The sequence below is a fragment of the Parasteatoda tepidariorum genome, chromosome 9 (assembly GCF_982258835.1).
Source record: "Parasteatoda tepidariorum strain Cologne lab strain chromosome 9, Ptep-v5.0, whole genome shotgun sequence".
Lineage (NCBI taxonomy): Eukaryota > Metazoa > Arthropoda > Arachnida > Araneae > Theridiidae > Parasteatoda > Parasteatoda tepidariorum.
The window spans coordinates 64068289-64082221 of record NC_141763.1 but is presented as its reverse complement, the minus strand read 5'-3'; the positions used below and the strand labels follow the sequence as shown (position 1 = coordinate 64082221).

General features: G+C 28.7%; 1 protein-coding gene across 1 annotated transcript in view; it reads left to right on the top strand.

The window, feature by feature from the left end:
* LOC107443776 (soluble guanylate cyclase 89Da) overlaps positions 1 to 13933 on the top strand; it is a 72780-nt gene that overhangs the window by 33640 nt on the left and 25207 nt on the right. The window contains exons 5-6 of the mRNA XM_087152007.1: positions 10024 to 10170; positions 12875 to 13021. Coding sequence (XP_087008133.1) covers positions 10024 to 10170; positions 12875 to 13021 — 294 coding nt within the window. The remainder of the gene's footprint in view (positions 1 to 10023; positions 10171 to 12874; positions 13022 to 13933) is intronic.

Here is a 13933-nt window from a genome sequence, read left to right as displayed (position 1 = left end):
TTTTCTTTTTTATTTGAAAAGTTTGCCTCAAAATATGAGCGACTCACGCTTTTATTTAGCGAAATTTTTATTTGGTTTCATTACCCTGATAATTGAAAAATACGTAGTTGAAATGAAATTTTTTTCTCTTTTTTTTGCTGTGGTTTTTTTACTTATCAAAATTGCAATTTCTATTTTCGAAAAAAAAGAAAGAAAAAAAACGTGTTACTTAGCATTATTTTTAACTTATTACCCTAATCATTACAAAATATTTAGATTGTTTTTTTTTTTTTTTTTTTTAAGATTTTTCTTATCTGATAAGAAAAATATGGTTCGAAATTGAGATTTCTGTTTTTGTAAAAACTTGTTGTTTAGCATTATTGTTAATTAAGCCTATTACCCAAATCATTACAAAATATCTAAATGACGTTTTTATTTTTTAGATTTTCTTATCTAGTAAGAAAAATATGGTTCGCAATTAAGATTTCTGTTTTCGTAAAAACTTGTTACTTAGCATTATTGTTAATTAAGCCTATTACCCCAATTATTACAAAATATCGAGATGACGTTTTTTTTTTTTTTAAATTGAGATTTCTGTTTTCGTAATAAAGTGTTATTTATCGTTATTGTTTATTAAACTTATAAGCCCGATCATGACAAGGAATGAGAATTTTTCTTTGTAGTTATTTATATATATTTCATACCTCATACTTATTTTATACTTCATATGCAGTGAAAGAATTAGTAATGAGTCAATTAGGACTTAGCCTTTTATGTATGTACAGATTATGATATTTTGTAGAGTTTCTTCCACTTGAGTTTTAAAATATCGTAATTAAATTATTTGAAGCTAAAACATGAGATGATTATAATATAAATTCATGGAAAATACGGATGTATTGTTTTACTAAATTAAATTTCTCGAATGAAATTATTTAAGTACCAGGCTTTCACTTCTATAGGAAGAAAAGTTATGGGGACGTTGGCTTTATGGATTAACATTTCTGAAAGCGAGACGGAAAAAAGAGAACAAAAACTTCTAGTCAAACTATTTAATTTATAGCTAATAGTTCAATGGAGTAAATCTATTTTTAACTATAAACTATTCATTACTAATATACCGTGTATCAGCCGTGTTTGTGTCTTACATATGTTAAAAATTCTTGGTAGACGTAGATATATTATTTTTCTTGAAAACAGGCTGTAAAAAATATGTTTTTACCAGTTTTTGCACTTTCCGTCGGTCTTAACATAATAGATTTTCAACCAAATTCTGATTTTTCAGTCATGTTTGGCTCTATTTGATAAGAAAAGTGTATTAACGCTAGAAGCGCCGATGGGGTCATTTTGATCGTGTTTTGCCATTTTTTTTTTTTTTTAAGATACTCATGAGTTTTATAGCTCCTATATTTTGACTTTCACTAAATTGTTCCTAAGTATGCTGTTTAGTATGCTAAGTATGCTGTTGATTAGTAAATAAATAAATGCGGAAATACCTAAAACAGCCAAACTTTTATAGGGGTAATATAAAAAACGTTTATTTTTGAAGCTTTATGCCTGTTTTTGATTTTGCAGAACTGCTAACATCACGAAAACGAATTGTAGAATAGAAATTAGGGTTCACCGTTAAAAATGCCAAGTGCAACAGTTCTCGTGAAATTATGTGGTATCTCAGATTGGATTAACGAAGTAGCTTGGTTGAGTTCTTATTAAATTATATTTTCGTTATTGCGTCTAAGAGAAACCATGAAAACTTTGCATCCCCCCCTCCATTTCTCATGGGGAATTCATTCTTGTCAGAAAGACTAAAGAACAACACATTAGTATTTTGGGCATCAGATATCCTCTAATTGATAAAATTCGGTGCCGAAACTGTAAGAAAAATGCCTTTTTGCACAGAATGAAACGAATACTAGCTATGAGAAATTCTAAAAAATAATTTGTCGATGTTATGTTATCACTTTCACGTCATGCGATACGCGCTCACTAATACCTGACTAATGATGGATCTTAACATTTTAAAATATGTTGTGTGCTAATTTATATTATTTATATTCACGTAGTTCGTTTATTTTCATATTACTTGCCCTATTACGAAAGAATAATCTGAAATACAATAATATTCAGAGCCTGACAACGACAAGAGCATACGGGGAAGTTGCCCCGGGCCCCTCATCAGAGGGGGCCCCCAAATTGAATCGAAAGTTTATTTTAGGTTTCCTTCTTCAATGAAAATGTTTTAAACAAGATATCAGTATAGTGTAAAATCGGTCAATTTTATGTTAGCTTCTTCATTAATCTATCGTATGAACACAAAAAAAATCTATGTTTCGTAAATCCATGGCTTTCTAGTGCAGAATTCAGCTAAATTTTCGCAATTACAGTGGACAAATTTGGCCAATCAAAAGTCTGTATTTTTACATATCGCAAAATGCGATAGGTTTACAAAAATACAGATTACGAAAATTTAGCTGAATTCCGCCCTAATGTCAGCAAGGATATGAATTTTTCACCGCTAGATGACGAAGTTGAATAATGAGAAAACTGCATTCGGCATGATGGGCATAAAATTGTCAGAAAATTAACAAAAAAAAAAAAAAAAAAAAAAAAAATGGGCAGAACTTCTATTATTGGAGGGGGGGCTGAATAGCTATTTTAGGCTCTCTAGTCAATTTACTTGTTATGTATGCATAATGAGGTGAAAAATTTAAATCCCTCCATAAAGTTCAATTCTTCATTACTGAAGTAGTAAAGCAGTGTGGGGCCCCCAAAGAAGTCGGGCCCTGATAATATTGTCATAGCGATAATAAAATAAAAAGACGAAAACAATATTTTTTTTTTAATCTCTTAAAACTCTTACATATTTTTTTCTCAACAATATTCATCATTTAAAAAATCATTTTCATTGAAATAACATAAATTTCTTATCTTATGAGGGTCAAATTGACCCAAAAGCCGGTTTTAGGTTATTAGTCCGAAATCCGGCTGTTCTAGTGTTAACAATGAATGCTCTCTTTATTCTTAAAGCAGGGATGTCACAGGCGACTAAAGTTTTAAGAAGTAGTAGAAGCTCAATTTTATTTCATTTATTCAATTTATTAATTATTCAATCGTAAATTACCACCATGACATACATTGTTAAATATTTATATTTAAAGCGAAAAAACTTTTCCTCACTCACGATCAGTTGTAGACTGAAAGAAATATGCTAGAAAAGATTACTAATTTTTATCTCTTTTAATAAATTTTTATTAAACACCACGTGTGACATAATTAGGCGCCTGTGGCATCCCTCCATCCCTGTTAAAGGAGATTTTTCACCTGCTTTTCATTTCAAACTTATAATTTCATAGGTCAAAGAATATTTTTCACCTGCTTTTCAAACCTTTAATTACAGGGATCAAAGCCTCCTTTTAAAATTTATTCAAAATTTTGAAATTAAATTAAATTAAAATTGTGGTAAGAGAGTCATAATATTTTTCGTTTATTTTTGGATGTAACGAAATATATTAACTAACACGTTACATTAAAAAATATATGTGACTAGATTTTGTTCTAAAATTAGTAGCACTGTTTTACGACATATAGGATATTTCGGAGACAACCTAAATTATAGCCCTTCACCTCTTATATTCGAAAACTCATGTGTTAAGACTTTTAATTATTTTTACTTTAATTCACTATTTTAAGTTTAATTTCTTAGCTTTCTTCGTAAAAGGACTAATTCTTCCTGCTGCCACCTAGCGGTGAAAAATCATACTATCACATCTTCTCAATTTCAGTTTATTACTCAGACTTAATTTATGCCTTAATTTGCTAGCTTTTGTTTCTTTAAAAAAAATCTTTAATTTATACAATACAATTTGTCAGATGTTCTTGTGACACAATTTCATATGAAATTGGTTGAGATTCAAATAAATGGAGGGGGGGGGGATGCGATGATATTTTTAAATTGAAGTGAAAGTTAAGCATTTATTTGATAGTTTAAATTAATGCGGCTCAAGTTTTTTTAAAAATTTTTTATAGGAGGCTATATAAGAGCTTTGAGCCCTGCAATTAGAATAAAATTTTAATTTTAAGAATCTACGTTTAAAAATTATTTAAATATAATAAATATCACATACATTTTAATGATTTGATTCTGCTAATTTTCGTCATTTTTCTCAAAAAGAATTATTTAATCTTGAAGCAATTTAAGGTATAAGGTGTATGAATTACGTTAAACCAATTTTGCAATTAAGCCATTAGTACTGAGCTACAAAAGTGGTCTATTAATGAAAAATACCTGTGATGTAGGTAGTACATGTTTATTTATACCAAGTGAGCATTTTCTCTTGTTACCTACCACCATTGCTTTAAAAGAGCACTGTTCATTGACTTCAGGTCCAGATAAACAATTAAATTAATAATATATTACAGCAGATAGAACTTATTTTATTTCTCCAAAATAAATTTTAAAGAATCACCTATACTACCTCCATTTTTTATGAAAAAAGAAAGATCGTTTTGAAAGGATGAGAGGCATCAATGAGTGAAGTATAATTTAAGAATTTTGATACAAAGGCATTGCAGAGAAGCGCAAAATAAAATTAGGAAATGGAAAGGCATACTTTCAGTATATGAGGTTTTAGCAAAATATTTTTTCATGTGGTGTTTTTGTTACTAACGCTACTTGTCCATAATACAAGTCTACTGTGGGAAATCAAGCGATTTTTATTTTTAAAGCAGAAGGTGTTAAAAGGAAATTTTTAAAGTAAATACCGTTTTTATAAAACTTTTGACAGAACTTCAAAACAAAAAAAATTGTCCTTTCTTTTCTTCCTTTTTTTCAAAACAAAATTGCTAATGTTTATGTGTAGTGGTGGGCAAAATTCTTTTAATTTTGGTTTATATTGATGCATTAATGATTTATATTTATATATTAATTATAAGAAATTTACATAATATTTGCTACCACTAAGAAAAATAATTTCAGAAAGCAGGAAATCCTGTTGTGGTTGGAGAGTGTGTATTTAGGTTAACATTGTTTTTTCTTTACCTATGCTTACATCATAAAAAATAACAGATTTTATAATTGTGCGAGGTTCTTCCATTCAATCGGGTTGCTTCAGTGCCCGGGTAATCGAAAGCAGCGATGTTGTTCACATTCAAAAGTGTATTAAAATATAATAAATAAAAATTGGTCCTCTCCTTTTTCTGAATTGGGTGCCTCATTTGTTCTCTTTATAAAAGGAATTTTTCCCTCATTTTCATAACAGTTATAATTATAAAATGAAAACATATATATAATTTGAAAACGCCAGCGTTCAAGTTACATATAAATGTAAATGATGAACATCATGCAATTTTGCTCGTTATAGTGCTTTAATTCACATCACTTTAGTTTGAAAGTAAAATCTTCATAAATTATATGAGTTGTAACCTATATTTCTCGCTAATGCTTCAAATAACTGAATGTTGTAATCAGTTAAAGTTTGTTTTCATATTTTTTCACCCACTTTCATTACTGATATAAATTTAAAATAATTAATAATTCCAGAATATATATAAGTGATCTTATTTAAAGAAAAGAAAGTAACTTCCATAGATGACATGCAAATTGATTTCCTTTAAATTTTATTTAACATCTTATGGTAAATTCTTAAACGAACAGGTTTCCCCTGTGAGGGTCTTCGGGTTTTACCATTCGGGTTGTGAGCAGAAAAAGCCACGCAAATCTAGCTAAAAGAAATACGTATAAGTAGAAAAAAGAATAAAAAGAAAAGAAAGAAAAACGAAAGAAATTAAAAAAATTAAAAATTTTTATTCACTGTGTATAAGTTGCAAGTATATCGAACTCATAAAATAGTTAAAAAATATAGAGAAAACATGGGAAAAAAAGTAGTGCGTGGAGTCCCTCCGCGCGGAAGAAGTTAAACTTCGCAACCTGCGACGTTAATAGTAGAAGAATCAGCAGTCGTAGAAGGATCACTAGTTCTATTCAACGAGTCTTTTTCCTGCTCCGCTCGCTTCCGTGCTCTGTAATCACGGTAATATTGTGCATTTTTCCCTCGTGGGCCTCTTGAACAAGTGGAAGTGCTTGTGGTTGCCTCATCGTCTCGCCCTGGAAAATGTATTTGCATTAATAATGAATGTGAATGCGTCATAATGTAATTTCAAAAGAGAAAACCTAACAATCAATTGATATTCACAAGAGACGTACCTTGACATAACCTTAAATCCGTCGCATTGTCCGTGGGATTGTTTTCACTCATTTTTTACAATTGTTATCCACTAAATTTGAAAAAAAAAAAAAAAAAAAATACTACCCTATTAAATTATCTGTGTATCAAAACAAACTAAAAAAATATTCGCGATCGCAACGTTCGAGTACGCCGTCTAGCGGGAGCCTGTAAATATCGGACATTAATTTATCACGTTTTCATTTAGTTCCACGTTTTCATTTAGTTCCATCAAAGTCATTGACTGAATCAGACGCCATTTTTTAGCAGCAAATAAGAAACAAAATTCCCCTAAGGAAAAGGCCGAAGAACTTGAAAAAAATCTCCAGAATATTAGTAAATCTTTCAGGAACAGAACACGCCAAACATTTGAAGAAAAATTCCTCAATAATTTTTAATTTCTATTATCAACAAACTTGCAACTGATGACTTCCGATTTCGGATACTGTTACAGATGTGTGTATTAAGGTAAAATGCATTTCTTCTGTCTTCAATTCATTACGAATTAAAGTGAAGTCAACATTGCTTTCGTCATTCCAGTGAATAAATATGAATTCAGAACATACAGAATCGTAATAGTTATAGCATATTCTTCTTCGTTGTAGAATAGCATATATTTCTGTATCCATATAATTCGGAAGACAACAATAAAAAATTATCCAAGTTACTGGAAATAGTGCCATTTGTGCTGAATCTTAATTAATTTAAATCGTTTTCTTGGTAAGTTTTTTTTAATTTCGAAAGAATAAGTTCAACTAGAATTCAGCTATTCTGTTTTTAGCTACATATTCAAATTCATATCAATTATAACATTTTGCTGTGTAGTATGTTATCTAAAAGTAATGAAGGTATAAACTATGTATCTATTATTTGAGAATAAAGTTTTCAAACAAGGAACTTATCATTTTGGAATTCTCCGGGAATCATAAATCAGGTAAGTGCAATGATTTTTACAATAAAAAATTTGCTTGTAAATATTTTTTTTTCATTTGATGATGGTTCTCTACAGAATGGTTTTTTACGTCTGATTAAGAACTATAAGAATAAAAAAAAAAGAAACAATATGAAAGTTTTTATTTCAATGTTAAGAATTCTTAAAATCGTTTTTTTTATCCTAAGAATTCTTTATTTTCCGTTTTTTAGTTTATAATTTTTTGATAAAAATTGTTCTCAAAATACTTTTGAAAAATTAAATGGTATAACATTATGTGTTTATGTATACTTCTTGTATATTCCAATGTTTGAAGTAATATGATTCAGAAAAGTATGGAATAAAAATTCGGTACTTACTTATTAACGCCACCGCCGCTACAGATTTGGCGGTTTTTAAGTGCCGCTAATCTACACTTAAAATTTTTGCGACAATTCATAAAATAAAACACTTTATTTAAAATCAAAATAGTCAATCGCATTTCGGTGGAAAATGAGCCGATATAGAGTTTAGCATAGATTCGAAACAATCATATCGCCATATGAACTCTGATGAATAAGATTCTAAATGAAATAACATTTCCAAAACGTACGTTTACCAAGATAAAGTTTTATGTTGTGGGAATTGGTACATTTTCGTTTTTTCGGCAAAATATTTCCCTCTTGAAAAAATAAAATTGCATCTTGTTTTGTTTTTGGCAAATCCCAAAGACGAATATTGGTATCACTATAAATGGCGACAAAAGAGAATTGTTTTTGTTTTTGTTTCGTCAGCATTTACGTTTCTTAGTTTCTAAATAATGATTTTTATTGAAACTTGAAATTTTTTGATAAAAATTGTTGTCAAAAAACTTTGTTTACAAAATTAAATTTCATAATATTATGAGGCTTATGTATACGTTTTGTTCATTTTAATTTTTGAAGTAATGTGATTCTTAAAATTATAGAATGTAAAGTTTAAATGGGCCTTTCATGTTATATCATTAAATTTAGTAAAACTATTTCTCGGGCATTAGGTTTTAACTTTTATAAGAATATACATATTTTTTTCTGTTAATGTACAAATATTTTTCCGATGTGTTTTGGATGTTCCTTCTCTAATAAAAAGAGATACCATTTTGTTTTCGATTGTACAAGAAAGAAGATCAAGCATTTTTCTTTTTTAAATTTAATAAGCCACATTAAAGAAGGAACGTTGCAATGCTACACGCTACATTAACGACGTCTCCAGAGTAACTGAATGACGGTTCATATAGAAATCGCAGGTATGCGTCTCATACAACAACGCCCCCTATAGTTCGTTGCGATCGCGAATTTTTAGAAAAACAGTACTTTTATGACTTTTATTATTTTTATGCTAGTGAGAGCCAAAACAATATGGAAATGAATGAGGGAAAACTGAATCCTACCACGTGATTTCCCGGCCAATAAAAATGTATCGTTAAACGTTTAACGCAAGCTTGTTGGAAGTCGCATAAGAAGTATAACTTCAATAAAGAAATAAAGATTAATGAAAAAATAAAAAAAATAATTAAAATAAAATATTTTTTAAAAAATTTTATTTAAAAAAACTTATTAAAACACGAAAAACAAAATAATGAAACAAATGATTTTAACTTTTCATTATTTTGATTACCGGCTTTTTCATAATTAAAAAAAAACTTTTTCTTTAAATATTTTTTAAAAATATTTTTGTTTCTCTTTTCATTAATCTTCATTATATTATTTTCCATATATATATATATATATATATATATATATATATATATATATATATATATATATATATATATATATATATATATATATATATATATAGGGGGGTGGGAAATAAGAAGTAAAAAAATAACAAACGACAGTTTATTAAAAATTTGAAAAAAATAATGAAATGTTAATTAAAAAACCGGAAAAAAAGAGATATAATCTTTTCTTCAGCCCACACGATTATATCCGCAAAACATAGTGCTTTCTGATATTGTATCAATAAAGCCAAAGCAAAATATATTAATACAATAGTGTGTTATAATATATTAATACAATTAATACACACTATTGTATTAATATATTTTGCTTTGGCTTTATTGATACAATATCAGAAAGCACTATGTTTTGCGGATATAATCGTGTGGGCTGAAGAAAAGATTATATCTCTTTTTTTTCCGGTTTTTTAATTAACATTTCTTTTTTTTTTCTTCAAATTTTTAATAAACTGTTGTTTGTTATTTTTTTACTTCTTATTACCCACCCCCCTTTTTTTCATATGTCCATAATTTTTCTTTGTTTTATTCTTCATTTTGAACTTATCTAATGAGTTCTGTTTACTTGCAGCCTAAGCTCAATAAATGAAACTTACTGTTTTTCTTAACTTTCTTCGTGTTTTCTTGTATTTATTTATTCATTTATATATATATATATATATATATATATATATATATATATATATATATATATATATATATATATATATATATATATATATATATATATATATATATATATATATATATATATATATATATATATATATGAACTAGTATATGTATGATAAATATATATATGAGCTTACGACTACCAATGTTCATCACCTTAACCTTATAATCAGAAGGCATGGGAACTCCTGGATTAAGCATTGGGAGAAACTAGGCTTCGTAGAAGACTTTTTGATGGAACGAACCCGAGTTTGCCATGAAAACCACCCACGGTTAGCCCGACAGCAAAATTCATGTCAACCAGCCATCGCTAAGATTCTTACCTAGTTCGCCTAATTGTGAGAAGAGCGTTTTTTCCCTGGGCCACCAATATAAATAAGCTATACGATAAATTGTACAGCTTTGTTGGAGAGAATTTTTTTTAATCTAATTTTGATTGTTTCCTCTCCTCCCCCTTAATACAGCAAGAGGAGAGAAGCAAGAAGCTGGAGGAGAATTTAAAGAAGAGGGATGAATGGAAGCAGAAAGGAGATGATCTTCTTTATTCGATGATCCCTAAAGCAGTTGCCCTAAGGTTGAGAAATGGAGAAGATGCAATAGAAACATGTGAGGTAAATATCAATATAACTATTTTTAATTTCATTAAAATATTGGTTCTAATTCGTTCAACTTTTTCTTAAGTACTCGATAGGGAAGGAAAAAAAATAGAACAGAAATAAGTACGGTAGAGTGGGGTCAATTGTAACAGGGTACGATTGTAACAGTGCAAAAATTTCGAGTGTCGGATTCTAGATTTGGTTCCGTGGCGCACAAGGTGTATTTAATAAATTTACATGTACACCCCTGCTGACAACAATTTTTATGTACTTTTGAAAGAGTTACATCACAAAAGATATTTTCACGCTACGTAAGTACTTTTTTTGGTATTAGAATATTATATTGTAACAAAGTAATTTTGTTTAAACAAATAAAAATTATTAACCGAATATGTAAGTGGACACCTTAATTAACTTTTCAATAAAAAGATTAGTTTTGTTAATTAACTAGCATTGTTTTTAACAAATGAAGCTGAAATGGCGTCTTGGGAACGATTGTAACAGCTGAAAATAAATAATCTTATGTTTACAAACCATTACTTAACTCTTTAAGAACCACCAATAGTTTCCTATATCATTTATATTATGTTGCATGTGCATTATTTTATTTGTCACCTTTCACAGCATAAATTAAAATTTTTAACCCCTTAAAGTTAAAAGTTTAACCCTTTAGGTCTCTGCTCATTATTATTTTTACTCCTAAAATATCACAACCATTTTGATCAATAAAAAAATATATCACAACTATGATAATATGTATAATAACTATGTTTTAGTTGAATTTATGAACTGTTACAATTGACCCCGTAAGTGGGGACAATTGTAACATGTGCACGACTGTCAAAAATTGTAAATAGCTAATATAATAACATCTAAAATAAGGTATTTATTTTTTTTTTCTAGTTGAGGATAATCTACTTTACTCGTCTGTCAATTAATACTAATAATATATTGGACTTTTTGTTAGTTAAAAATAGTTAAGTAAAAAATTTTACAATTGACCCCACTCTGCCCAACCTTAAAAAGTTTTTCGAATCTATCTGTTAATCTGTTTTTAAGAAAAATTATTAACAAGTAATAATTTCTTCAATTGCTTGGAGGCTGCCTTTTTTTCATTAATTTTGTTTTCCGTTCATATCATTTTTTTTAATTTTCAATTACTACATATTTCCAAAAATTAAGCATCACTGGCCATAATAATAGTATGTTGACTTTTTACGGTTATAATATGTTGACTTTTTACGAATGCTCCAATTTTGAAATGCCCACCCCAAGTTTGGGCAAGAGAAAAAGCGGCGCTTCAATACCGTGAAGCCCAAACTCAGTTAGTCCAATGCATAATTTACCATTTTCCCAGTAGATGACGATTACTTGTTTTTAAATTTTCCCTCGAAAAGTTCGGCAATTTCGGGCCATTTGTTGGACTTTTGTAATTTTGCAGTTTGTCTTGAATTTCATTCAAACCACATTATATTCGCAATTGTCGAAATCAGACGATGATGAAGAATTTTAGGCTTTTCATGATCAATTAAGTCATTTAAATTATTTTGCTACTATTTGAGCAAAAAATTACAGTCACCCATCTACATTTTCTATATACGTGAAAATATCGAATATAGCGTTTATTTCACTTGAAATGTTTTTTTTTTCCTATTGAAAAAAAATAATCTTATTTCTAATATTTTGATGATAATAACTAAGGCCCGGATTTTGATGACATTTGCATTTTTTGTCCTTTAGAGCATTTTTTAAGATTTATAGGGCATTTTTTTTTAAATTTTGGAGCTTATTTTGCATTTTAAAGCATTTTTTAAGTTTTTTGTTAATTTATTATTTTATTTAAGTTGTTACATTCATTAAGGTTTTTATACAAAATGAAACTGTTTTGGAGCCAATATCTTTTCCTATTTTTTGTTATTTTAGTATATAAAACATATTTTTCAAACTTTAATGAACGTAGAACAAGTATTGCATTGCTTTATATTTTTTGAAATGACTCATAATAATTTTAAAGAGTAAAACATTGTTTTGGTTCGATATTTTTACTTTATTTAAGTCATGTCATAAGGCATTTTTAGAGCATTTTTCACGGGCACTTTTTGCACTTTTTAAGGGCATTAGTTGATATTTTTTAGGTTATCAAAATCCGGGCTCTAATAATAACCTAAGCAATTAAAGAGAAATTTTTTTTCTTTCGTTTTTAACACGTATTTTTTTTTTTAAATATATGCCACGCGCAAGAGCTTAAGAGGCAAGAAACTACATATGCAGTGATTTAGGTCTTATGGTCTATGTAAATTTTTGCAATTGGAAAAAAAAATATTCCACCTTAAGAGCTATTTTCGGGGAAGGAAGGGGCATGATTTTTTGCATGCATGATTTTTTGAATATGCATGATTTTTTTTTTAATGAGTATGTATGTATTTTTTCCGATGAATTTTTTATGCTATTCATAAAAAATAATCTTATGCGAAGTCAATAGGACTGATAATTTAAAGGTTAATTAGGTTTTTAAGTATAAAAAGTAAAATTTTGTTTTATATTTAATTACGCATCTGACTTTGCTATTTAGGCAAGTGAGGTAATGTTCTTTATGCTTTTTATGAGAACTGAGATGTTTTTACTACTAATACTTCATACTTTTTCAAATATTTTTGGAAAATTGTAGTCTTGGCTTAAACATATTATTGAGAAAATATATTTTTTGATACTGTTTTAGTCTTTTGACAACGTAACCGTCCTATTTGGAGAAATAGTGGAGTTTTCTGAATTATGCACCCGACTGACAGCCATGGAAGCCGTCTCCTGCATAAATGAAGTATTCTCACTCTTTGATAAAGTCACCGACTCTTACAACGTATTTAAAGTAAGTAAAGTCTATCTTAACATCAAGTATTTGTTCGAATATTGAAATATAATTCTTTTAATAACAGGAATGTATTATTAAAAAATACTGACCACCTTTAATATTGCAGTTTTAAACTCCTTATTAAAAAATTCAAAATACACACATGAAAGCTGGCCCTGTTGAAGTTTAATTTCATTGAAAATAATACTATCGAAATCTGCCAAATCACTAGTGAGAAAAATAGGGGGAAAACCACGAAAGCCAGTTTTATTGCCTGGCGTTTTCATATTTCATTAATGGCGTTTTTATTGCCACCTTCCAACTCCTCTCTGTTTCCTGGGGAAATCAAACAAGTTTTGACGTTTTCAGATAACCTTCTTCAATAGTGATTAATTAGAATATTCGTTTCTTACTTTTCCTCGATTAAGCAATTATTTTCGGCAATTATTCCCATAATATAATACTTTTTAAGCTTCATTTATGATAGGAATTTAAAAATTTATATCAAGAGCGAAAAGTTAGAAACATCCTGATGTGAGCATGATAAACGTTTTGTAAATGCTCTTATTTTTATATTGTTAGGTAACCAGCGTCCTCCTAAATCTATAGTTTGTATAAGTAAAGAACGCCCTTAGAAATCCGTCCGGAGTTGTGAAGGTGATAATGGCAACGTGGTTTAACTATTTCAAGTTGGGTCATTATTTAAGATAGGCTCGGGTTAGCGAGAGAAAGGGAATCAGATGCGAAAGTAGCTCGCCTCTTTGAAATGCGCAGTTTCATCTTTATTAATTTATAACACTCGAAAAACTCTGAATTGTAAGGTTTACAATTTCTTACATCATTTTAAAGAATGCAATTTTAAATGGCTAAATATAAAGTGTAATGGAAATAGGTCAAATAGTTCCTAAGAAATCAAATTTGGAAAAAAAA